Source organism: Danio aesculapii, chromosome 15 (assembly GCF_903798145.1).
Source record: "Danio aesculapii chromosome 15, fDanAes4.1, whole genome shotgun sequence".
NCBI lineage: Eukaryota > Metazoa > Chordata > Actinopteri > Cypriniformes > Danionidae > Danio > Danio aesculapii.
In genome coordinates, this window is record NC_079449.1 from 16,402,382 (window position 1) to 16,429,891 (window position 27,510).

Below are 27,510 nucleotides of genomic sequence, written 5' to 3' on the forward strand. Positions count from 1 at the left end.
TGCTGCAAGGCCCCATTCTGGAAAACAATCAAAGAAACAAACAAAAACAATAATAATCGTATGAATGGCTAACTTTTAGTTCTCCTCAAATTAGGCTGAAACAACATTAACATAAAAAGCGCACTTACACTTTCCAATCTTTCAGCAAATTTGTGTTTAATCTTTTTTTTTTTTACACATTGATGTCTTTCTGCTGGGTGAATTCATTTATTTTCTTGGTGCCACAACAGTATATGAATAACGTTTGATAATTAATGTATTAATTACTGCATTAGTTTATGATTAATATAACCACATCATTCACCCATTCTTAACAACTCATGAACTCCTTATGCATGTCCATCTAGCGTGTTTACACTGAATAACAATAGAAAAGTCTTCTGTCAACATCAACAGTTTAAATACAGAAGTTCATAAGGAGTTAAGAATAAGTTAATGCTGATGTGCCCCTCCAAGTAAAGTCATGACATAATTATACATTAACAGCTCATGAGTTCATGTTGGCTAAATGTAGCTTAAACTTAAATGTTAATGACAACATTAATTAACAACATGTACTAACAAGTAATTAAGGTGGTTGTTGTTTACTTATGAACTCTTGTGACTCATGTTGTAGATAACTTTAGTTCATGATTAGCGATGCCTTAACTCAACTCATCATTATTTCATAATAAAGTAATGTTTAGTTCAAATATTAATACATCTATTTTTATGTACTGTTATGGCAAAGTTTACCGTTTTCTTCTGCAGCAAGTGTTCTGCATTCTGGGAAAAACAATGGATTCGTTAATTAGTTGTCTCTACACATTAAGTTGCATTCAACCTTCCAACTAGGGCTGTGCAATTTGGGGAAAATATCTAATTGCGATTTAATTTATTATAATTTTTTTGATGAATATTGCAATTTGATTTGCTATTTAATTTTGTAGTCAAGCTTCAGCTCAATAATCTGTATCGTAGCTTCTTACTGCTAAAATGGAGTGAGTGTTAGTTAAAAAAAGGAACTGAAAAGATATTAACTTTAAACCTTTATTAAATATTCAGAAATGAAACACTCATTTTCTTTATAGCAAACAATAAACACAAATGAAATGACCTTACCTTTCTGTAAACAAGTTGATCTTGAATTAGGGAGTTAGTGTAGCTTATTATACTAACAAATAATAATAATAGTTATAAAAATACAGATCACTCAGCAAACTAACATGGCTGAAACAACTCTGAAATTGTACTTTGCTGTTGCTTGCTACTATATTGAGTGTCACTGGCTATACTTTCAGTTGACATTTTAAGCAAGACACTCATTACTCAATTGTGCTCACTCAATTGCTAGTAAGACTATCACACACAGACTGCAGTCATGCATTTGCTCTGGGTAGGGGAAATCAAATAATACAAAAATATTTCATATCACAGCCCCTTGCGATTGGCTAATTGCAACGTTTTAAATTGGGATTGCGATACAATTTCGATTAATCGTACAACTCTACTTCCAACATTATTGTAACATGCTCCTGCTCATTTCAGTGGAGAGCTAGAAATTTACAACAACACAAGCAACAGTGATCTTAAGTGACAAGATGAAGGCTTGCCTAATGATGTGACATGTTGAAAACCGTTTGTACACTAGTACAGTAGATTTTACATTGACATAAGTGGAACGTTACTTTAACAAGAAATCAATTCAATTCACCTTTATTTGTATAGCGCTTTTACAATGTAGATTGTGTCAAAGCAGCTTCACATAAAAGATCATAGTAAATTGGAACAGTGTAGTTCAGTTTTCAGAGTTTAAGTTCAGTTCAGTTTAGCTCAGTTCAGTGTGGTTTAATATTCACTACTAAGAGTCCAAACACTGAAGAGCAAATCCACCGGTGCGCAGCTCTACAGATCCCAAACCATGCAAGCCAGTGGAGACAGCGGAGAGGGAAGAAAAACTTCACTAACAGTCAAAATATAATATCAAGTTGTATAATATAAAGTATATGATAAAGTTTTCTCATCAATTTACAGGTGCATCTCAATAAATTACAAAGTCATTTAAAAGTTGTAATAATTGTAGTTATAATTTCAGTAATTTAATTAAAGAAGGGAAACTCATACTCATATACATTTCTATTTATTTATTTATTTATTTATTTTTCATTTTGATGATTGTGGCTTACAGCTAATGTAATTATCTCAGAAAATTACAATATTACTTCATTCATTCATTTTCTTTTCGGCTTAGTCCCTTCATTATTCTGGGGTCGCAACAGCGGAATGAACCGCCAAGTTATCCAGCATATTTTTTATGCAGCGGATGCCCTTACCCATCACTGGGAAACATACACACTTATTCACACACAGACACTACGGCCAATTTAGCTTACCCAATTCACCTATACCACATGTTTTTTGTGTGACCTTCCTGCTGTGAGGCGATCGTGCTACCCACTGATTTTATTGATTAAGATCAATAAAAAAAATACAATATGAGCATATAGTATTAAGTTCTCTTTAGTTGTTCAGTAATATCTGATACCCCAATCTAAAACTGCTATTTCAAAATTATCTCCAAGGAACTTTGTGGCACCCAAAATGTTTTCAGATTGTTCAGAATTTTCGTTTTAGGATATGTGAGGATAAGTCGGCGGTTCATTCCGCTGTGGCGACCCCTGATTAATAAAGGGACTAAGCTGAAAAGAAAATGAATGAATGTTCAGAATTTGCCTTTTAGGAGGTATGAGGAAAACAAACACCACAAACAAAACCACCACTTAATCTACTGTACAAACTAAGCAATGACTACAGTCGAATCCCCTAACTGAATCTTGCGAGCAGTGGTGGAAAGAGTACTGAAAGATCATACTCAAGTAAAAGTACCATTACGTGCCTAAAAATGTAGTGCAAGTAGAGTAAAAGTATCTGTTGTAAATATTACTCAAAGTTTGATTAAAAAGTAGCCCTTTTAAAAAGTACTCAAGAGAAACGAGTATTACGCTGTAAAAAGCTGATGCAATTACCAGTAATTTTTGGATATGTGTAAAAGTAACATTCTGTAGTGCATTTAGTTATTGCCTAGTAGTCATAAGACATTATTATTTGGTTAGATTTAGGTCGTGACATCAGGTGACCAATGTCTAGGCAGCATCTAAGGACATTATTTTGATGTCCAAAAACAACGTCAAATGACGTTGATATTTGGCTGATTTCAGGTTGTGTTGGAGTGACCCAAACATCTTAAACCAACATCATTTTGACATCAAATACTGATATTTATTTGTCAGGTATGGCAACCTAAATCCAACATCTTACAGATGTCATAGTGGTAACGTCTACACAGCGTCAAGCTGTAACATCATTAGACATTGATATTTGGTTGATTTTAGATTGTACATTGGACATTGATGTCAGCCTGACACTGGGTTCTGATGTCAACCCGATTTTCATTTCCAAACAAAATACAACAGCCCCACGACATTGGGGTACAACATTAATCTGACGTCATGTTGATGTCCTGTGCCTGCTGGGTGTTTAAGGCCAATACGGTCATCATACAGTAAACATCCGCCAACTTCTCGTCAGTAATAAGCTTCTAAACAAGTCTCTGGGTCATTGCATGTGAAGATTTTGTACACTTTTTATGCTTCAAAACAGTTTGCTACATTTATAAAGCGCCCATGTCCTGAGCTTATTCAGTTTGATGCGATTTACCTTCTATGTGTGATTTGATTAGATAGGAATCACAAGACTGATTTTTCTACTCAGCCAATCCCCACAAGAAAAAATAAAGCAGTGACTGCAGGCTAAAGGAAAGTGGTGGAGTAAAAGTACCAATACCGCACTAAAAATGTACTCAAAGGAAAGTAAAAGTGCAGGATTTTAAAACTACTTAGTAAATTACGATTTCTGAGAAAAACTACTCAATTACAGTAGTTTGAGTATTTGTAATTTGTTACTTTACACCACTGCTTGTGAGGGGTTTCTTTGTAGTAATGCAAAAACAAAAATGAGACATTGAAAAGTGCTTTTACTTCTTATTTAAGCATCTTCGTTTGCATTCATAGCTTCCTTTCCTCTGGACTTAGCTTCACCCCTTCAGGATGTGAGGGATATTTCATTTTTTTAGATTCAATTCCTCCGTTCTCGCATCCTTACCTTGGAAAGGAAGCTAGGAATGAAACAAGGAAAAATTAAGCGCTCTTCAATGTTTTGGAGCAACTAGCTTATGGATAACCCTAAGACTAACAGATCAATACAAAAAAATCTATTTGATGTCAGGAAGATAAAACATGTACACACCAGTTTTAAAATGGACTTTGATGTTAAAGAAGTTTAAGTAGTAAAGTCAAAACGTGCTGCTCAATTATAAACTGTAGAGATTTAATTCAGTCAGGGCAAATAAAAGACAGCAAAACATCAATCTCATTTTTGATGATGATGGGGCCTGGATGAATCCTCTCTTCGCTGTAGTGACAGGCCGTCATTTGCCACACATTCAGAATATAAACACCCACATCCTGAAAAGCCCAATGCAGAACTCTGTCCAGCTGCAGAGAATACCAGTCACTGCCAAAAACATCCTGTTAAAAAGACAGACAAAACAAATCTAGATTCAACCAATATCATAAACCTGCAATCAGCCATTTTGATGCTGTATAAAACCTAACCAAGTTGCCGAAGAGCCACTGTGCTGATTAGTTCAGGTAATTAAACACACCTGAACCACCTAATCAAGGTCTTAGATATACAGTACTAGAAGCTTCCAGAGTCAAGATGGAGCTAAACTCTACAGGACAGTGGCCCTCCAGGACTGTTGAAAGTTACCTTATAGCCAGTGTTTACAGTCTTGATGATAACAGTAGTATCAGGCGCTCGCTGTAAAAGTGCAAGAACAGCTTTGCGGATCCTCAACACTCGAAGAGTGAAGAAATCCAGAGGGTACGTGGTGAAATGGGGCCCCAGATTGAGCATGATGATTGTGTGGGGGCCTCCAGCCAGGTCATCAATCTCATTACTGATATAATGCAAACTAGCCACTGCTGTCTTTCTACTGCGAAGAGGAAGACCGTGAGCCCTCCAGTGTAAGTCAATGTTGTTTTCCACATCAACTGCCATGAGCGGCCCGGCTTGATATTGGACATGGAGGTTCATCTGCTTCAGGGCTGAAAAACAGTGTGTGACACCAACATTTATGATCTTACTTTTACTGATTGTATAGCATTTCAACTCTCTGTCTCACTTGGTATTGTTTGCACAAAGAACTCAAACCACTGTCTCATAGTTGAGTCTCCCATCATGTAGAGGTGTTTGTCCTTCAGGCACTTGGTTGTTTTTTGGGGTGTAAAATGGCTGGTGTTGCAGACGAATGATGTCCACACGTCATTTAGGAAAAAGCCAGCTGGAACTGGAGTGTGCAAACCAGGTCGACATTTCTCTGTAACATCAAACAGGTGAGTATTTGTCAATAGCAAACTCTCAATAACAAGTAAAGTAAATGAGTGACTTCTTTGGAAACGAGCAGACTGGTTGAATATGGGTTTGGCAAAATTTGAGGGTCAGTAAATGATGACATACCAATGGTTTTATTTCCATGAGAATGAAGAATGTTGATGATTCTCCAATCTCCACTGATAGCTTTGTTATTTCCCTGGCTGCAAAAGAAAGTGTTTTTATCTGTCATGCTGACTCCAGATCAGTGGTTTAAATATTTTAAGTATACAATTGAATGTCTTTTAATGGGAGCTCACCTGAAAATGAAAATATGCTGAATTAACATTCAGGCCATTTAAGATGGAGGTGACTTTCAACTAAATAAAAACATCTATAAGCAGCACTAAATGAATTCATTGATCATACAACGACATCTTTTGAAGCAAAGTGATCAGTGAATTTATTTTCTTTAGTCCAATCCTGTCTCATATTGACATATACAGGGTGAGCTTACAATTTGTATGTTTAAATATGAGATGTATTGTTCATCAGAATGGTACTCAGGCTTATCATTTATCATTGCTCATGCTGCAATAAAAAAACGGCATCAGTGTGAGTTTGCATCTGCAAACAAGTTATTATGCAACAGAAACTTGTGCTTCAGTCTGTCATGGACGCAAACTGGACTGTATAACAAGAATGTAAATTAAAAGCAATAACGTTACTATGAGTTGCACTTTTTGAAAGTTACATTTTAGATGGCCTGAGGGTGAGTTAATCAACAGCAATTTTTCATTTTTTGGGTGAACTATTATTTAATCTCACATTAGTATTTCATCCAGTTTAGTCAGTCGGTTTCTGTAAGACCCCATGGAGTGGTAGACGAGGGCACTGCATGGCAGAGATTTGGGTTTCTCGCAGCGCCATGTTTCTTTGGTGCGAGGATCGCTGTATTCACAACAGCAGTTTTTGGTTCCTAAACTTTCTAATCCATTCTTGTCCCACTTCACATTACACTCCACAACTTCACTCAGCCTGGTTTTATTTGGCCCCGAAGCCTCATAATATCCATTAAAGTACACTCTGTCCGAGTCAGTATCTCTGTGATGCTTCAAGACTTGCACAGCTTCACTGGAGTGAATTAAACGCACAGCAACCTGAGCCTGTCCGACCCAAGGCAGGAGGAAACGCACAGAGTAGGAGCCATTGAGCAGGTCCACCACCTCCCCAAAAACACTGGCCTGTGATAGAGGAACATTCTCAATAGAAAAGCCTATTCACACTGTATTATTGCTCAATGCAATTTGGTTGTATTTTACTTTAAAAGGAACCCAGGGTATTATAACATGTTTGGCTACACAGTCCCAGTTAAAAAGTCATTTCTTCCCAATTATAATGCACACTGATGAGGCAAAACATTATGACCACCTGCCTAATACACTGTTGATCCTTTACATGCTGGCAAGAGTCAAGCATGGATTCTTCAAGATCTCTAAAGGTGTCCTGCCCTTTTTGGCACTAAGAAGGTTACAGTAGATATAGTACAGTAGATGTATATTGGAATGTGTGAATGGGAAAATGTGTGGGTGTTCCCCAGCATTGAGGGTTTGACAATTTAGCAGGATTGCAACATAAAAGGCATACAGCGGCAAAACATGTGCCAGAGTAAATGGCAGACCACTTCGCTGTGGTGATCCATGAAAATAAAGAGAATAGGTAGAAGGAAAGTCAGTGTCCACTTGAATTTCCGAACATGTTTTCCAAGCAGAAATTGACCCAGAGCACCACATTCTTCATCCCATTCTGGCTAAACAGCACAAAAATACACCGCCATCCTTGTGATGTTAAAGAAAACAGGACTCTTTGGAGCAGACAGCCTACTTCTACTTTTCCAGTTCCACTGCTCACCTCCTGTTGGTAGAGCACAGCGATCATCACAATTTTCCCACAGCTACGCAGTCTCAGAAATGGAGGAAAAACCTTTGTAGAAACCAATGGCCAGATGTACAAGAGGCAGATTTGCAGTTTAGATGGCACAATGAGTGTCCATCATGGTAAATGTTCAGGTCCAAGTACGTCGCAGGTGAGTGTCCAGGCTAGTCAAAGGGATCTACTCTATATACAGTTACCACTGACTTTGCGGAAAAGTGTGATCCTTAAATTCATCATTATTTTTTTGTGGCTTGCACCACATTATAGCACCTGTTGGCTCAAACCAGAAGAGATAGCTTTCATTGCTCTCGTGCATTGATGAGCCTTATGCACTGAACACTATGTCTCCAGCTTGTGTATTATTGCTCCTTGGACCACTGCTGATTGGAAGCCTTGCAGTTTCAGACAAACTAAAGTTTGACATAAAAATCTGGCAGTTGTAAATCTCCTCCATTTCTCCAACAAATGGAGATATTGATTTCTAGAACTGTTTTTTGCTTTCCATCTAATCTATATATAATCTATATCTATATATATACCCTGTCAGTAACATCTAGTGGCTGAGAATGAGCTTTTTACAGTGTCTGCTATAATGTTAATGTTGTTTTTGTGTGTTTACATAGATGAAATATTGCCACATTAGATCGTTATGATAGCATGATATATGCCTTCAGTGATTTCCTGAAGATAAATACCAAAAAATAGCACAACTGGAATCACTACAGCAGTCGCCATCGTCTGATCTCACATGAAGCATGAGATCGCGATGACATATGACGTGTGCAGGTGCTGTAGTGGTGTCCCAATTCTAAGGGGTCATTTTTTAAGCCCTTCCCCTTAACCGTTCGGTTATAAGGGCCAAGGGGAAGGGGTAGATTTAGAATTGGCATTGGGCCATATTCACTTCAGTTGTGACTGGTCATAATGTTTTGGCCCACCAATGTATATGTGGATTCTTAAAGAAAAATATTCAGACATCTTATCTTGATTAAAGATAAGATGGACACATTAATTTAAATAACAATGTGCATGCATATATGTTACCCTGGACCAACAAAACAGTCATAACTTATCATTTTCATGAAAATTTTTTTTTAGGACATTTGAGATGTACACATCATCTGAAAATGTAGGCTTTCCATATGATCATCAAGTTAGGATAATATTTGGCCAAGATACAACTATTTGGAAATCTGTATCAGGGATCAAAAAAATCTAAATACTGAGAAAAGTGTTTAAAGTTCAAATTACCCATCAAAATTTAGTTTTGATACATTTACAGTAGGAAATGTACAAATATATTCATGAAACATCATCTTTAATTGATAATCTTGTTTTTTTTTTGTATTAAAGTCAATAATTGTTGTCTCATACAATGTAATTTTGGTAATTTCCAAAAATATATTCGAAACTGGTTTTGTTGTCCAGGTTCACAAATCATGTATAAAAAATGCTGCAACTTTACCTAATGAGAACAATCACTAACCTTAGATCTGGACCAGAATAACTTGGCTTGAAAAAAGTCTCCCCCATATCTTTTTAACCTTTTATTGAAATCCCTTGCATGCACCATAACGAACAGTTCCTCGCCAATTTGGTAGCTCTCTTTGAGATTCTGAATGGTGAATTTGGTGTGCTCTGGACTAGTACTCTTGAATAAATTTATAGTTGGTCTATGAGGCCCGGGCCAATAAACAGCCTGTTGTAACATATAGTAACTCTGCGAACTGATTCCAAATTCAGACTGAAAAAAGCTTCTTAGTGACTGAGACCCTGCAGGATCATTAGAGGTTGAAGAGTTCTGGAGTTCTGCGAAGTGCTTAGACAGAAAGCTGGGTGGAGTGTGTTTCTGATTGTCATTACTCATATATGACCATTCCACCTAAAAAATAAACAATAGGTGATTATTAATCAATATGATCACGATTTTACTGGTGTATGTAGGCAATAGTTCAAACCAATTTATAGTGGAATCAAAAGCCATAAAAGTCGGAAAGTAATATTTGTTAATGAGACAGATCAGGTTTTAAATTTATCTATTAATAATTCTGATTATTAAATTATTTGGTGAATTTTATTAAGTGTGAATTCGAACCGAATGAATTCTGCAATTTTACAAATTCTCTATTTATAAACAGAGTGTGGATTCAAATTAAGTCATAGTACATTTTCTGAACTTGAGTGTGATTATGGGCAGCATGGTGGCGCAGTGAGTAGCGCTCTCGCCTCACAGCAAGAAGTTCGCTGGTTCAGTTAGCATTTCTATGTGGAGTTTGCATGTTGGGTTCCTCTTGGTGCTTCGGTTTCCCCCACAGTCCAAAGACATGTGCTATAGGTCAATTGGGTAAAGCTAAAATTGTCTGTAGTGTATGTGAGAATGGAAGTGTATGGGTGTTTCCCAGTGATGGGTTGCAGCTGGAAGGGCATTCGCTGCGTAAAACATATGCTGGATAAGTTGGCGGTTCAATCCGCTGAGGCAACCCCAGATTAATAAAGGGAGTTATTATGACAAGTTTTTTTAAAGCGTGCATATGCTAGAACAGGGGTGCCAAACTCAGTTCCTGGAGGGCCGCAGCCCTGCACAGTTTAGTTCCAACCCAACTCCAACACACTGGCTGTTTCTCAATTTGCTTCAACAATCTTGCATCCTCATGTTCTCGTGTAACGTCATCATAAACCCCCAAATTTAAATACTCAAGACCGCAAGAATGGAGGAGGCGTGAAAGTTTCCAGATGTGTTCTTAATATGGAGGACGCATGGATGCCGACTTGAGCACCTAACTCTCTCTATAAGTCCCAGAAGTCGTTGCGACTGAAGGCGGGAAGTGCAGCATTTTATATAGATTTATTATTAAAGTTCAGAGATATAACTTATTTATCTCAGGAGTTTCCCTATGTCATTGTCAATTTTATTTATATAGAACTATTTAACACAACCAGATGTTGACCAATGTGTTGCACAGTACAAATCACAACAGAGAAAAAACAAATATATATATATATATATATATATATATATATATATATATATATATATATATATATATATAGCTAAAACAGACAATTTTCAAATGCCAAATCAAACAGGCAAGTTTTCAACCTAGACTTAAAAACAGACAGGGATGAAACAAATCTAATACAGAGGGGCAGAGCATTCCACAACCTAGGACCAGCTACTGCGAAGGCATGGTCACCTCTGCATTTCAGCCTCAACTTAGGGATGCATAACAGTGTCTGGTTAGATGACCAAAGAGACCGACCAGGTTAATGCTCAATTAACATGTCTGACAGATGAGAAGGTGCCTGGCCATTTAGAGATTTAAAAACCAAGAGAGGCATTTTAAAAGTGACTCGATAGTGCACAGGCAGCCAGTGCAAAAAGCGTAAAACTGGTGTTATGTGGTCATGTTTCTTGGTACCTGTTAAAATCCAGCAGCATTTTGAACTAATTATAACCGGGATAAGGTTTTCTGACTAATCCCAAAGTATATTAAGTTACAATAGTTCAATCTAGTGGTAATAAAAGCATAGATTATTTTTTCAAAAGTTTTTCTAGATAAAATAGATTTGACTGTTTTTAAAAGTCGAAGCTGAAAGAAGCAGGATTTGACCACTGCATTTATCTGTTTGTCAAAGCTCAAGCCATCATCCAGAATAACACCCAGAATCAGTTTTCCTAAATGAAACGGTGAATATAAACATTACCATGATAATCTTAATAAATGAATAAACATTAATACTGTTTATTTGCTGAAATTCGTATTAAAAATCTGTTTTATTATATTGTGCAATGTATATTTATAATGTTTTTATGTTGACTTGAAAACAGCTTTCGCACTATTTGTTCACTTTATTTACCAGGGAAATGCTATAGGACCAACACAGATAAGAAGCTATGATAACAGCAACCTGTAAATGTATCATTTCATGAACTCACCAGAAAACAGATGGTTACTAGCAGAGAGAGCCCAATAAACTTGCATGAACATGATCTTTGCCTGTGAACTGTAAAAGCAATGTGTTACAATATGGTTATGTGAAAATTGTTCAACATTTGGAATCTGTGATAACGTTAGTTTACTTTAGTTTGTGTTTATAGGCTACTTTTACTTAGGTAGGTTATATAAAGTTATTTTATAGACATAAAAGCGTCAGCAAAAGTTATTCAGAGATAACTTACAGTATTGCTCCTGAGCTTCCCTTTCATTTTCTAAAGACATTTTTTTGGTTTTTTTTTTTTGTTTGTTTGTTTGTTTTTGGAAAAAGCCAAAGTCGTCTGTTGTTGGTTCTTTGTCGCGACTTTTCCTACGGAGCAACTGAAGGGACTTTTGCAAAAATAAAAATATACGCGTGCGCGTGAGAATCTTTTAATAATAATACATTTCAAATAAATTAGCAATATAATCATTAGACTAACAGGTATATTGATTGTTTAGGTGTGTTAGAACAAATAATGACTTAAAAAGTAATGCATTTTGACAATATTATGTTTCTAACAAACTATTATGTAGTGTTTTAATTTGACTCTTGAGGACAGTTAAGTGAACTATCTGTTCTTATAAAATCATATTACACGCAGGATCGTTCAAATGAATAAATATTATCTGCCGAAACACGATTGCATAACAATTTAAAATGTGCAAATATACAATAGTGAGTAAATGCAGCCAAATTCCTGCATAAATAAACCAATTAAATATGCAAATAAATAATGTATATAAAAATCCACAAATTTCATAAATAAATACAAATAAAAGTGCGGAGAGGTAAATAATTAAATAAATCATCAATCATCATAAGGTCTGCCATCATTGGTTGATCGTTAGAAAAAAAAATTGCATTCGATTTTTTTGACAGGCTTCTGATGGTAATTTAATTATACATTTACATTTACATTTAGTCATTTAGCAGACGCTTTTATCCAAAGCGACTTACAAATGAGGACAAGGAAGCAATTTACACAACTATAAGAGCAGCAGTGAACAAGTGCTATAGACAAGTGTCAGGTGTGTAAAGTCTAAGAAGCAAAGCATTAGTAATTTTTTTATTTTATTTTTATTTTTTTTTATTTTTTTGAGAGAGAGAGAGAGAGAGAGTACAGTTAGTGGTATAGCCAGAGAGGCAGTTACAGATTAGGAAGGAAAGTGGAGACTAAACAGTTGAGTTTTTAGTCGTTTCTTGAAGACAGCAAGTGACTCTGCTGTTCTGATGCAGTTAGGGAGTTCATTCCACCAACTGGGCAGATTGAATGCGCGAGTTCGGGAAAGTGATTTCTTCCCTCTTGGGCATGGAACCACGAGGCGACGTTCATTCACAGAACGCAAGTTTCTGGAGTGCACATAAATCTGCAGAAGTGAGAGCAGATAAGAAGGAGCAAAGCCAGAGGTCGCTTTGTAAGCAAACATCAGAGCTTTGAATTTGATGCGAGCAGCAACTGGCAGCCAATTATATCTGTCCGCGTTATTTGTTTATCTATTGTTTTATTCATGCAGGAATTTATGGATTTTTTTACTCATGTTCATAAATAAATAAATATGAATTCACTGCCGAAACATACATAAATGAAATCTGCTGATGAATCTCTGCTCTTTTAAATAATTGTAATGCTATTTGTAATCAAGCCGTTACTTTTTTTTGTTATAGGCTATCCCAGGTCCACTGTCATTTGTTCTGGTAAGACAAGACTATAATAAGACAGGATCAAATTCCGCAGACACGTTATAATTAAAGTATAGACCCGAATGTTATGCTTGAATGTCTACTCTTGCGAAATAGTAGCACAAAAAATACTGACAGCTGAGGCAACAACGTTGTGAACACCCTGTTCCAAAGTCCCGTTTTATCTGCCTCTTAAAGGCATATTTTTGAAAGTGTGTAACTGCGATGGTCTCGTGTTTGTGCGTTTCAGTTCTTTTCACATCTGTGTTCTGCCCCTGTTCTTTTCCACTTCAGATTTCTTCCATTATGCTGTTCCAGTTCCAGCTTTTACGTGACCGTGATTCATGAATATTAATTAGGCTAGTTCACGTGACGTTCCTTTATTTGTTGACATAGAGAGGTTGGTATCGGTAAGGCGCTCGCAGATATTAACTCAAATGCAGGAATAGCCCTAAAAACATCTTTTAACAAAACCGTCGAGTTCCCAAACCTGTCCGACGCTCTCCCTTTTTCTTATATTAACATAATCTAGCCTTCACCTGCTCCAAATCCACATTCAGACGGACTTTGTGTCATTGATTTTGAGGGGTTATTTTTGAGAGCAGGAATTTGGTTTTGCTACACAAAATGGGTAACCTATTATATTTAACCTGTAGCCTACTGTAGGTCTGTAGCTCGAAGGTTACAGGATGCCATATTTATATATGATGATATATAATGCATGTTGATTTTTGCTGTTTGGTTTTTATTCACTTTCTTTTCGGCTTGGTCCCTTTATCTGGGGTCACCACAGCGGAATGAACCGCCAACTTATCCAGCATATGTTTTACGCAGCAGATGCCCTTCCAGCTGCAACCCATCACTGGGAAACACCCATACACTCTCATTCACACACATACACTATGGACAATTTTAGCTTACACAATTCACCTATAGCGCATGTCTTTGGACAGTGGGGGAAACCGGAGCACCCATAGGAAACCCACGCGAACACGGGGAGAACATGCAAACTCAACACAGAAATGCCAACTGACTCAGCCGTGGCTCGAACCAGCGACCTTCTTGCTGTGAGGTGAGAGCGCTACCCACTCTGCCACCATGCTGTTTGGTTTTTATGTATAAGAATAATAATACTAATTAGGAAATGACAGGAATTTAAAACTATAAACACATTTTGATAGATTAATAGCAACTATGGAAGTGCGTCATGAATAACAAATTTTTATTATGTCATATTTGTCATTTGTCACTTGAATATGCACTGTTTTGGATTCACTATAGACCATTTTGAGGGACGTAAACAATAACAATGGTCCTAACCTATTTCCTGTATTAAATTTTAATTTTTAAAGCTTCCAAGAATCCAAAAGGGTCCACATATTGACAAATAATTTTATGACAATGTTTTAATGTAACGATTTGATTAAATTACCTCTTGTTACAGTTGTGAAATAGTTTTGGCAACAAGAAGGAAATGTTCATGGCCCAGTGACATCACCACATTGAATTGGTCTATAAAAGAACTGCTTCCCAGTTCTTAGAGTAGATTCAGTAGCCTAATATTTTTTGTGGCGCCAGCAAGTGTAGTCTTGAAATGTGAATCCTGAACATTTCCCTAATATACTGACTGCAGTGATAGTATAGTAGCTGCAGCGTAGTATGAAATAGTACAGAAATGGCATGTGACATATTTTCCTTTTCAGATTTGAACTGAATCAGTTTTAATTGAACTGGGACTACACTAGCATTCTACCACTGCTTTCCTGCCTGCCTGATTTGCTGGTATGTCCCATATTCTTAAATGTTACATGATATGTAGGTTTGTTTTTTTTTAACTATTATTCTCTTTTTTTATCCATGAGTTGCTTTAACACAATATACTGAAAAGCACTATAGAAATGAAGGTGAAAGTGAATTGAGTTTAACCTGCTACTGGCAACCCCCCGGATAAACTATTCAGTAAGTAAATACAAATCCAAGTCAAAAATTTGACATGAACGGCTGTACTTATTACTGGGAAGCTATCAGAATATTTTATTTTCAAGTTAGACACACAAAAACTTTACATGGTGAAGGAATTGCTAAAAAAAAAAACTAAAAATAACCATTAGCTACACCACTGTCTTTTGTTTTTTAGTAATTTTAAACTATTTATATCTTTAAAATGGTGTAATAAAACAGGGAGAAACAATCAATGTCTGATAAGTGACTGACACTGTACAATCTATGATACTGTTTGAGTGGAATATCTGACAAAACTCAACCAAATACGAATAACTAAATTGTTAAAATGACATGACATAAAATGACACATGCATGTTTTGATTTGTTTTCTTTTCCCATGATTTTTGCTCTAGACAGCTGCTGTTCATGCTGTGTTCTGTTGTAAACACGATTTCTTGTAAATCACATGACTTCATGACCATGACTTTTTTGCCAAATTTTCTCTTTTTTGAGTATCAAAGCCAAGTTTGATGAAGGTTTGAAATAGCTTACTCTTTTCTCAGTCTGTGGATAGCAGACATCCTAATGGAATAATAAAATGCAGCAAGCTAATAACATCAAGATGCTCTATCATCTGTTTTTTGTGGTTTTTGGTTTTTATGTGGTGGATGCACAGAAACCCACGTAAGTATTAGACTTGTTTACTAGTTACTTTTTTCCAATTTGCATTTGCAGAATTTGTTTGATTAGCACGTTCTCTTCTATCATTATTTGTGCTGTTATGATTTATGTGTGTGTGTGTGTACTTTGTATTCTTTACATCGTGAGGACCAAATGTCCCCAAGAATAGCAGAACCAGTCCATTTTGACCTCTTTTTGTCCCAATGAGGAAAACAGCTCATAAATCACACAGCATAAAGTATTTTGGAAAAGTAAAAATGCAGATAGTTTCCTGTTAAGATTGGGTTTATGAGTAGGGTTGATGTGGGGGCACAGAATCTTCAGTTTATTACAGTATCCTTATTCTATGGGAAGTGCCCATCAAGATGATTTGAAAACCTAAAAAGTTGATTTGAGTTAAGTCTGATTGAGTAAACTCGTTCCAAGTTTTAATTGAGTAATGGTTTCTACCAAAACGTAGACCTACATATTAATTTGATTTAACTTGGTGCATTTGTAGCATGTACTTAAACTTTTGAGTAATGGGGTCCCCCAAAAACTTACTTAAGTACGTTGAACTGGTGCTGCATTTAAAATTGTATGAAGACATATAAAGTTCAAATTATTTGGTGTTAGTTTGACTCTGAAACAGATTTTTAATTAAACCTTAAAAAAATTGTTTACATTTTATTTTATTTTAGTACAATTTGATTCTTAATTATAAAGTTTTTTTTTGACTGACAGCATTATGCATATAAAAATAAGCCATGTACTACATATTTAACTATTTTATTAACTAGAGTTCAAATGTGCGAATTTATATACCACAGATGCCTTATTGTTGCTCCAAATGTAGTTCACCTGGGAGTGGAAGAGACTGTGGGTGTACAGCTTCATGGAGCCACTAAAGAAATGAGAATGGAACTTATACTTTGAAAACAGGAACAATTCAGAAATTCGGTCAGAAAAAAATCTATAATCCTCAATGAAAACAATAACTACCAGGCTGTGGGTAAAACTCAAGGTAAGTCTTTTCACTTCAGATTTTCAAATGTGTTTCTCCAGAGTAAACTGCAAAAGGCTTTTCTAACCTATGTACTGTAGATTGATGCTACCACATATGGGGTTATTGAAAAGAATCCATATGTGCAACTTGCTGCCATAAGCAATGATATATTTGAGGGACAACTTGCCAGAAAAGCCAACATCTATTTGTCAACAAAAAGAGGGTACATATTCGTCCAAACCGACAAGCCAATATATAACCCAGGAGAAAATGGTATAACGGCACACTTTCTTGCTACAGTTTTTGTTTTCGCTTATTAGTATTCAATTTGTTCACTAAAAATGTAGTTTCTTGTTTTGTTTTTCAGTCAAATACAGAATCTTTATTCTAGACAACTACATGTTACCCATACAAGATGAACTCCATGTTCAAATAACCGTAAGTTGTTATTCGTCTTGATGAAATGCATTAGCAGCAACATGACATGAAATGAATATGCCGTTTTTTTTTCTTTTTACAGAACTCAAAAGGCTTGATTGTTTACACGGGTTTTGATATTAACCAAATCTTGGATAAAACTATCACTATACCAGAAGTTGAACGTAAGTTAACAACATGGGCACTAAATAAACAATAACACTAAATATAGTGTTTTTTTATTATTAAATTTATTAATTTAAAATTAATATTATTTAAAATTTTATTTTACTATGGGAGCATTTTATTCTTGGAGAGGGGTGGCCTTTTAATAAATCTCATTGAAATTTCATGTAATTTCATTAATCCTTCAGAACAGGCAAATGGAAAGTCATTACATCGTTTCATAAATTCCCAGAATCGACCACAACAGTGGAGTTTGAGGTCAAAGAATATGGTAGGTGTTATCCAACTATTCAAAGAGATCTTAATTATTTAATCTGTCAGAATAACCTCCTGAAATTCTGTTTCACAGTTTTGCCCACATTTGAGGTGAAGATTGAGGCTTCACAGCCTTACCATATTTTGATGAGCGAGTCCTTTCCATTCAACATCTCTGCTAGGTATGTACAGTATACTGTCACATTTAGATTGGGTTGGTTGTTGAATTGAGGTTTTGTGATCAAACCCATCAGTCTTTGGTGTTCATAGATATACTTATGGAAAGGGAGTCAATGGGATTGCATATGTTCGATTTGGACTTGTTGATGAAAAGGGCATTAAGATATATCTTCCAGGCACTGAAAAGCAGATAACTGTGAGTAAAAAATTTGCAGTAAAATGTTTGTGATAACAAAAGAAAGAAATGTACTTGTCAGTATCTGATGTGCTTTATCTGACATTCTTCTGTTATGTAGGTAGAGGACGGCACTGCAGGAACAGCGGTACTTACTGAAGACTTAAAAACAGCATCACAAAATATCACTCAAGGCCATATAGAAGGATATTATATTATATTGCAGTCTCAGTTTTGGACAAAGCAAGTAAGTCACAATTTAATTTTTTTATGTGGATCAAAAAGTGCATGCAGCTTATCAGAAATGTAAAATTTGCATAAATATTGTATATTTTTTATTTTATTTACTTTTTTTGCTTATTTTATTTCAATTTTGACTGTTTTTCAGGTTTGGCTGTGTGGCAAATATCTGTTTTTTTAGTTAATGTATTAATTAATAATTATATTTTATTTTTCAGCTTTTGAGCTGTACTTTTCTTTTTATTAATCATTAAATGAATTACTGACTTATCCAAGATCTGCTTAGCATTTATCATGTGAATTTATTTGGTCTTCTTCCAAAAACAAAAGTGGCATCATGTAAACAAACTATAACTTTAGGGTTAAAATCCTAAATGTTATTGAATATTTGGGTGCTACTATCAGCTAACTGATGGTAAAGAAATATATGCCAGTGAAAGTGGAAAATAATAGCAATACACTGCCTGACAAAAGTCTTGTCGTCAATCCCCGTTGTAAGAGCAACCGATAATATCTTGACTTCTAGTTGATCATTTGGAAAAGTGGCAGAAGGTTGATTTTTCTGATTAATCATCTGTTCAACTGCATCCCAATCATAACACATACTGCAGAAGACCTATTGGAACCCACATGGACCCAATATTCTCATGGAAATCAGTCAAGTTTGGTGAAGAAAAAAATCATAGTTTGGGGTTACATTCAGTATGGGGGCATGCAAGAGATCTGCAGAGTGGATGGCAACATCAACAGTCTGAGGTATCAAGACATTTGTGGTACCCTTTACAAACCACAAGAGACTCCTCATATTTCAGCCTCCACATAAAAAGTTCCTGAAGGCAAAGAAGGTCAAGGTGCTCCAGGACACCAGACTTGAACATTATTGAGCATGTCTGGGGTAAGATGAAGGAGGAGGCATTGAAGATGAATCCAAAGAATCTTGATGAACTCTGGGAGTCCTGCAAGAACGCTTTCTTTGCCATTCCAGATGACTTTGTTAATGTTATCTGAGTCATTGCAGAGATGTATGGATGTAGTCCTCCAAGCTCATGGAAGTCATACACAATATTAATACTTTTACACTGCACCATTACTTTATATTCTATACTGTACATTTTTTCTGTTTATTGACAAGACTTTTGCCTCAGCAAAGTAAGACCTTACTGTCCTAATTAAAAATAAAGGCATGATCATATTTTATTTTGGTAAAATAAGCGTAATCTGGAGGCCTTTGCCTTTCATATAAGCCTCTTCTGATACCAAATGATCAACTAGAAGTCAAGTTATTATTTGTTGTTCCTAAAAACTGAATAGGCGACATTACTTTTGTCAGGTAGTGTATATCATAGTTTTGACATTAATTTTTTGTCCTCCAAGGATGTATTAAAAGTGTTGCATATGGAGTAATGATCAAACATGTTCATACCGTTTTCATCCTTATTTTATACAGGTGGCATGCTGGAGGAAGCCGAGAGTTCCTCTGTGAAAATTGTGACATCTCCATATGTTGTTGATCTGTCAAAAACCAAGAGGTATTTCACCCCTGGTGGTGTGTTTTCTGTTTTGGTATGTGGCCCAAGCCTTCTTTTCGTGTTATACCTCTAAATATTAACATTAATGTGTTCAAATGTATGCTAGTACCACATCTAAACTTTTGCATAATTTTTTGCAGGCTACTGCAACTTATCCAGATGGAAACAGAGTCCCAAACCTGAAATTTACAGCCACCATAACAATTGATGGATCATCAGAGCAGATTCTGCAAAAGGAGAGCTTTGGAAATGAAATGGGAGATGTTGCCATGTCTTTTCAAATTCCACCACAAGCTAAGAACTTAGCTATAACAGTAAGATTTATGTGTCTCTAGTATTGACCAATCAGTATTAAAGATCGAAGCTGTCAACTTTTCTAACTAATATTTTTGCAGGTATTTGCTGAAGGTGGAGACCAAGTCGTAATTCGTAGTGATAATAAGATGACTGCCAGTGCAATAATAGCTGAAGAACAGAGCTATCTTAGTTTGGAAGTAGAGAAACAGTTCTTACAAGCTGGTGAGGACTTGAAAGCCAGATTGCGGGACATCACCCCTGAGGGTGCAGCCAAACCGACTTTCTTTATTTTATGGTATGTACCATAGAATATTTGTTTGTTTGTTTTTTTTTTAACAATGATGAACGTGCTACTTTATTTTTTTTAGTCTAATGTCTTTCATTGTTTTAAAATAAACAGGTTTGGAGTAAGGGGCAAATTGTGCAGATTGGACGGGTGCCGAGAACTGCATTCACAACGGTCAATGTGAAAGTCAACGTGGATATGGTGCCCTCTTTTCGTATGGTGGCATACTATTATACAGGCTCCTCATCAAAAGAAAGAATAGTGGCTGATTCTGTGTGGGTCGATGTGAAAGATGTCTGCAAAGGCAATGTAAAGATGAGTTGAATTATCATTGTTATTTTTTAACTTATCATTTAGATAGATTTGAATGGAAAAAAGTAGACTCATTTATGAATTTTAGAATGATTTACTTAATAACTTAATTTAAATTATAAAAATTTTTGTTGTAAATTTACAGTAAAGTACTGGCAGCCAGGTTGCCAACCCCATACTGTGTATTTACAGGACCAGTACTGTAAACAATATTTACAGTCTACTACTGTAAATACCAAATACAGGATCATACTATAATTTTTCAATATTAAACCGTGTTTCTACAGTTTTACTGCAGGAGATGCTATAATTACTGCTTTTCGTTCTGTGCACATTTGATTGTGATAAAAATAACAATTGGTTTGGTCCATTCAAAGGGTGAATTGAGTTTAGATAATTTTACAATGTGTCACCATTCGAATGAAAAATATTGTTTTGCTTGCAGATAGAAATTAATCCGCTGGCTGAGATAAAACCTGCAACTCAGTTTGAGGTGACAGTCGAGACGAATCCCAAGACTAAAGTGGCTCTTGTTGCGGTGGACTCTGCAGTTTATATTCTCAACAAAAACAAACTAAGCCTTCAAAAGGTAACACATCTGTGTGCAAATGAGTCATTTTGTGAATATCTAGTGTGCTATGCTAGTGTACTCTTACAGTGGACCTATTATGCTTCTTTTTCCATGATGTAAAATAAGTGTCTTTTGTCCCTAAGTGTGTATGTGAAGTTTCTGACGTTTGGCAACTGTCGCTTTAAAATTTATTTTGCCATCTTTTTAAAATAAAATAGTTATCAGCCTATACTTTTTTACAGCATATTTAAATTTTCTAGTTTAGATAATTTTGAAAATTACATTGCAATCCTGGAGACAGAAAGTTAAAACATCAATTTATTATCGAAATATTTAATGAAAAGCTGTGTAGCAGTTCATTGACTTATAAAAAGCCTAAACAACATTTAAATAAAAATCAAAAATAGCCTGAATATTTTCCTAATATAAATGTTTGATACTTGAATACAGAGTTCTTAGTGAATAAATAATCTGGAGTAGCGGACGGTAGGCAGGGGACGATAACCGTTTAAGGTATACCGCGGTTTGGAAAAGTCAAGGTTTTAAAACCTCAAATTTTTTTTAGTTTTTAGTTTTTTATGACAACAGTATCTCTAGCAGAAAAGATATGCAAATATGCCATTTAAGTGGTAAAGAAATCTGTATTTTTTTAAACAAATGAAGATAGCAGAAGTCAATGATTCATTTAAACTATTTAGCCTGACGTTTACTTTTCCAAAATATTTTAAATGTTTCTCAAAATAAAATATTATGTTCATAGGGGAAAAGCTTTTGTCTTTTACCCAGACATTTAAAAAGAATATATTTTAGAGCAGTAATCACAATATCGTTGTACCGTGAAACCGTGGTATTTTCATCCAAGATTATCATACCATCAGAATCTTATACCGGCCCATGCCTAGCAGACGGTCTAGTTGTTAATTTCTGTATTTTAGAGGCAACAGATGCTCCAACCGGTCATTAAACAAAATAGCTAGATTTTCATTTTGAATTAATGAACAATTAAATATTAGCCTCCTCCACGAAATGTTTTACTTAAATTAATTCATAACAAACCTAAAATATTAATAACAGTAGCGTGACAGAGACAGACTGTGCCTATCATATTGCTCTCTCTCTCTTGTAAATGTGACTTTTTAAATAGTAGTTCTTTTAAATATCACTGTTTATTTTGTGCAACTTGTTCATTGTAATTATAAGAGTGTGTTAATGGGATGGCATAGCTTATGCTGGAAGAAAAGGAGTGAGTCAGACGTGCTTTTAAACATTTTGCCTTGGCTATATGTTTATTTAAAAATCCTCTTTTTGAAATGAATTTCGTTTGTTATAAATTGTATCTTAATTTTAATGTATGTAATTCTTAGTTATCTTCAATTAAACAAGAATAATAGCCTAAAATATACAAGGGGAAATTTTTTTTAATGAATTTATTTATTTGTGAAATAGGCATAGGTTTTCATAATTGTAGTTGCAGGTCATAATTTTACCTGCAGTGCTTATGTAAGCATCGATCCGCTCCAAATTCACACACATATGCTAATTTAATTTATAACACGGCAAACCTGACATCGCAGGCAGATCATCTTTAAAACCAAACTGCAAAAGGGTGTGTTTTATAGGAATTTGAAAATGAAAATAAACTTCATTCCACAGCACTATTTATACAGTAATAGCCTAGAGTGCTTGTGGTTGCAAAATTCAAAAATGTAAAACATGTGAGCGTGCATTCAAACGGGCCCTTTTGATGTTCACCATGCTCGAGAATGAGCATTATATCTGTAGAAGGTATCCACTTCATTCAGGAGGGTTTGAAAAAACAGACTCACTCTGGGAGTCGATTCCTGTCCTGGAGTCGATTCGGTACTAGCTTCATTGAGAGTTGAAGAATCGACTCTTGGAGTTGACTTCCTATCCCTAGTGGAGTTACAACCCCTATTCTTTAGCATAGCAGCAGATTTAAAAACATGACTAAAGTTATCTCTGTGAAAAACTGAAATGGTATAAAATAAGTGGCTCCGACGATAGTCATTTATGAAGAGTACAGTGTTTCATATGCGCATTCCTAAAACTCAACATTTATAATGCCTCTTAGTTGCTAACATTATTTTAGGCAGGCCACGGTGTGAAAACTCTAATGCATATAGCTGCTTCTCACTCATTCTGTTTATGCTAAGGATGGAGAGATCGTCACAAATGAGTGGGACTTTTCCCGTACAAAGAGAGAATGTCAGTCAAAGTGTTTCTGCAAACTATTGACTGTTTTTATAAAGAGGGATTATAAAAAAATAGAATTGATTAATTTTTACCAACAGAGGTTAGCTATTGCACACACTGTTGCCACACAACTGTGTTTATACCCTTTATAAGTGTGATTTTTGCATAATAGGTCCCCTTTAAAGTACTGCATGTACTGTACCTCTTCAGTATTGGTGCTCATGATGGGGGGTGGGGGATTTGTTTTTGCACACAGATGTTTGATTATATGAACTCATATGACCTGGCCTGCTCTGTTGGAGGAGGAGAGGATTCTAGTGCTGTTCTGCAGAGAGCCGGGCTAACTTTCATTTGTAACTGTGATCTTGAAAGCCCTAAACCCCTAGGTAAATACATGTGACCTACTCTGTAAAAGAAAAATCTAATTCCAAGAACATTAAGTTGAATTAAATTCACTTGTAGGTCATTACAACTTGCATCAATTAAACTGATCTAAAGGCACAATGTGTAATTGTTCACCACTAGAGGGTGCATGTTGCAAAAAACAAAGGTGTGTGGAATCATGAGCGTTCTGGACTTCATTACATCCTACCGTACATCATGAAATCAAAGTATTTTAGAACTTATTATGATAGTATGAAGCAGAGTAAGACTTAAGGCTGTTGAAGCGAAAGCAAGAACATTTTAAGCAATTTGTGATGAAAGATGAGTTCTAAAACAGTTGAGCTTTTGTTATTCCTCATTTGTTTCTCATGACTTTTGATTATAACATGTCTTAGTATTGTTATTGAAAAACCATGAAAGGTATGAAAAAGTTTTTATTTCTTTTCAGAGCATAAGTGTGTAACAAAAAAACTACCAATCGTGTCAGGAGAGCACCAGACTATGTGCTAAATACAATGCAGTTGGTAAGATGCAAAAACCAATATTAATAAGTCTCTTCATAATTATGTATTTAATAATGTATTTTAATTATGTGTCAATTAATATGTTCTTATCCCAGTTAACAGCTTTAAGAATCAAGACAGGAAATGCTGTTTAGATGGTGTAAGGCCCAGCAAAATGCAAACATCCTGTGTCGAGCGTCTTAAAAGAGTAAAAGAATCGGAGAGCTGCCGTAAGGCTTTTAAAGAGTGCTGCGAAGCTGCAGATGAGAGGAGGAAGAGGGAAAAGTTTGAGAAGAGAAAAACCAGCCTTGGAAGAGGTACAGTTTGTGTTGCACAACTTCTTGGAAGGGTTTTCTTGGATTAAAGCCACATTGATTGCACAATTGTACAGGGCTTTCAAGCTGTGCTTTTAAACAAAACCAGATAAATAAAATAAGAGTGAGCATGGAACCTAGTTGAGTGTATGATTTTATTAATAATAATTCATTTTTTAATTATTATTATGATGATGCATTAATGCAAAATTAATGATTGGATGACAAATTTAATTTATACACAATTAAATAAAAATGTACAAAATGTATATATTATCATGCAGTGAAGTTTTAGTGGAAGATTTGGAAGGCTGGTTTATTTTAACAAAACTAATAATTATAAAAAAATAAATAAAATAATAATAATAAGAGATCATGATCTATTACGGACAATTTTTCCTACCCAATTCACCTGAAACCGGGGTACAAAGAGGAAACCCATACAAATGCAGGGAGAACATGCAAACTCCACACAGAAACGCCAACTGACCCAGCCGAGGCTCGAACCAGCGACCTTCTTACTGCGCCACTGCGTCACCCCATATATATATTTTTTATTTATAATTCATTAATTTAAATAATGTAAACGTATTGTATTATCTTTACATTATTGTCATAATTATAATACATTCTAAATTGATACAAATTAATTAGATTCTCACATTTAATATTGAGATATTTAATATACATATTAAATTCAATACATGATTTAAACAAAAAAAATTGCACAATTGTATGCACCGAGATGTAAATATTATAGCTGAGTACAGTATATCATTTAAACGTGACATTCGTATGTACAGTATCACTTTTGTATTTGTATTGTTAAAATTGTATATTAAACTAAATAAATATAAAAGTAAAATAAAATGTGGAAAAAATGTAAATTCATATTATTGTGTGTTTAGACTAGAGGCATGAGTTTGAAGTTACTCTGCCTGCCATTGCCACTGCTTTTGAAAGCTGAACTTTTAACTCTTTTTCATACTGCAGTCGTTGGTGACTCATTTGATGAAGTTGTGATTAATGAGGATTTGATCTACATCCGTAACTATTTCCCACAGTCATGGATGTGGACAGTCATTGAGTCAGATAACAATGGCTTAATCAGGTCACCTGCTAATTAGATAATCAGATATTATTAGTGTTTAATACTGATGAATAAAACTAATCTTTTTTCCTTTTATAAACTTTCAGGCATGAAGTGGTTGCCCCTGATTCCATTACCACTTGGGAAGTCCAGGCTGTTGGCATTTCTCCCACTAAAGGTTGTCAATACAGGGTTTTCACCGGCTTTTTTACAAAGAGAATAAAAAAAAAAAAGTAACTTCTATCTAAAATTCTAACTAAAATCTTAAAAAGACTTCTTACATTTTTTTAAAAACAGGTCTTTCCCAATATTTTTTATTATGTGGTTTTGAAGTTCCTAAGAAAAAAATAAGTAAGATATAGATCCTAAATTTCATTCGTAATAGCCTTAAAAAGATCTTACATTTGTCAAAGTAAAACCTGCAGAAACCCTGCAATAACTCAATATTTACACCTTTATTCTGTATAATTGATATTTCGATTATATCCTTAAGGATTTGCACCATCTAAAAGTTGAATAAATTAGTTTTCTAAGCAAAGATACAGCAACATACAAATCTAGAATCTGAGGATGAAAATTTTTTTATTATTATTATAATAAAATTATTATTATTTTAAATTGAGAAAATCGTTGTCCAAATAAAGTGCTTGGCCATGCACATGAATTAAAATGTGAGTTCTGAATCTTTTTTTTAATACTCAATCATTTTGACTCATGCAATGTATTTTTGGCTGTTGCCATTCAGTGCAACATAAGACTGGTTTGGTTATCCAGGGCCATAAATGTTGTTGTTTTTCAGGATTTTGCATTGCTGAGCCAAAGCCCTTGACAGTCTTCAAGGATTTCTTTTTGTCCGTCAACCTTCCTTATTCTGTGAGGAGAAACGAGCAGCTTCAGGTTAAAGCCGTTGTGTACAATTACAAGCAGGAGAGTTTAAAGGTAAGCTTTCAGGTGCTTCTCTTGCAAACTGCCTTTGAAAAATATTGCCTTGCCTGTTAGACAAAAACAAAATGTAGAAATGTAGTTTGAGTGTAAGTGCTGAGGATGCTGGATGGTGTGTGTTTGTAGGTAATAGTGAAGCTGAATAAGGTGGAGGGTTTGTGCACTGCTGGAGGTAATGATGTAAAGGAGGAGGTCACAGTTTCTGGTAACTCAGCAGTGACTGTGTATTTCACCGTGGTGCCCCTTATTATTGGAAACCTCCACATTGATGTTCTAGCCTATGCTTCTGAAATCATCCATGATCGAGTCGAAAAGAAACTTCGTGTGGAGGTAAAGTGTGTTAATTTTTAAATATTTATATATTTTACAATTGCTACTGTATGACTTTCTGTATTTACAGGGGATGTAATTGCTGTCTTATTCATGTTTGTCTTATGATAGGTTTTGAGCCTAAGCATAACAGTTATTCAGTTCAATTCACCTTTATTTGTATAGCGCTTTTACTATGTACATTGTGTCAAAGCAGCTTCACATAGAAGATCATAGTAAATTGAAACAGTGTAGATCAGTTTTCACTGTTTTAAGTTCAGTTCAGTTTAGCTCAGTTCAGTGTGGTTTAATAATCACTACTGAGAGTCCAAACACTGAAGAGCAAATCCAACGATGCGCAGCTCTACCTATCCCGAACCATGCAAGCTAATGGTGACAGCGGCGAGGAAAAAACTTCACCAACTGGCGAAAGTGAGAAATTAAAAACCTCAAGAGTAACCAGGCTCAGTTGGGCACGACCATTTCTCCACTGGCCAAACGTCTTGTGCAGACCACCATAGCAGCTGCTCAGGATACGGCCTGGTCCAGGAGAAGGAAACCATGGGATCATCTCGTCGCTGGTCTTGGATCGAATCAGTGGCGCTGCGTAGTCTGAGGGCCTCGGGATGATGATCCCCAGGTGGAAATAGAGAATAAAGAGAATAATTAGCTTAGCTGCTGTTTATAGTGT

At 35.4% G+C, this 27,510-nt stretch overlaps 2 protein-coding genes across 2 annotated transcripts in view; one reads left to right on the forward strand and one right to left on the reverse strand.

Moving 5' to 3' along the window:
• Positions 1–4,370: 4,370 nt before the first annotated feature.
• On the reverse strand, positions 4,371–11,554 carry LOC130242099 (NXPE family member 3-like). Its single transcript, XM_056474112.1, has 7 exons — positions 11,528–11,554; positions 8,834–9,229; positions 6,241–6,656; positions 5,560–5,636; positions 5,225–5,419; positions 4,810–5,147; positions 4,371–4,565 (listed from the first exon to the last, which is right to left on the reverse strand). Exons 1-7 carry the CDS (start codon positions 11,552–11,554, stop codon positions 4,371–4,373), a joined length of 1,644 nt encoding a protein of 547 aa, XP_056330087.1.
• A 3,937-nt stretch (positions 11,555–15,491) lies between these two features.
• The window catches only part of c4 (complement component 4), a 28,269-nt gene continuing 16,250 nt past the window's right edge, over positions 15,492–27,510 (forward strand). The window contains 25 exon segments of the mRNA XM_056474445.1: positions 15,492–15,633; positions 16,440–16,620; positions 16,622–16,633; positions 16,714–16,888; positions 16,983–17,053; positions 17,136–17,221; positions 17,407–17,489; positions 17,568–17,655; positions 17,744–17,849; positions 17,950–18,040; positions 18,043–18,075; positions 19,516–19,631; positions 19,738–19,911; positions 19,993–20,193; positions 20,295–20,489; positions 20,938–21,081; positions 23,534–23,663; positions 24,110–24,118; positions 24,121–24,165; positions 24,168–24,185; positions 24,281–24,481; positions 25,472–25,589; positions 25,676–25,746; positions 26,368–26,507; positions 26,637–26,840. Of these exon segments, the coding sequence (XP_056330420.1) occupies positions 15,548–15,633; positions 16,440–16,620; positions 16,622–16,633; positions 16,714–16,888; positions 16,983–17,053; positions 17,136–17,221; positions 17,407–17,489; positions 17,568–17,655; positions 17,744–17,849; positions 17,950–18,040; positions 18,043–18,075; positions 19,516–19,631; positions 19,738–19,911; positions 19,993–20,193; positions 20,295–20,489; positions 20,938–21,081; positions 23,534–23,663; positions 24,110–24,118; positions 24,121–24,165; positions 24,168–24,185; positions 24,281–24,481; positions 25,472–25,589; positions 25,676–25,746; positions 26,368–26,507; positions 26,637–26,840 (2,778 nt within the window). The 5' untranslated portion in view covers positions 15,492–15,547.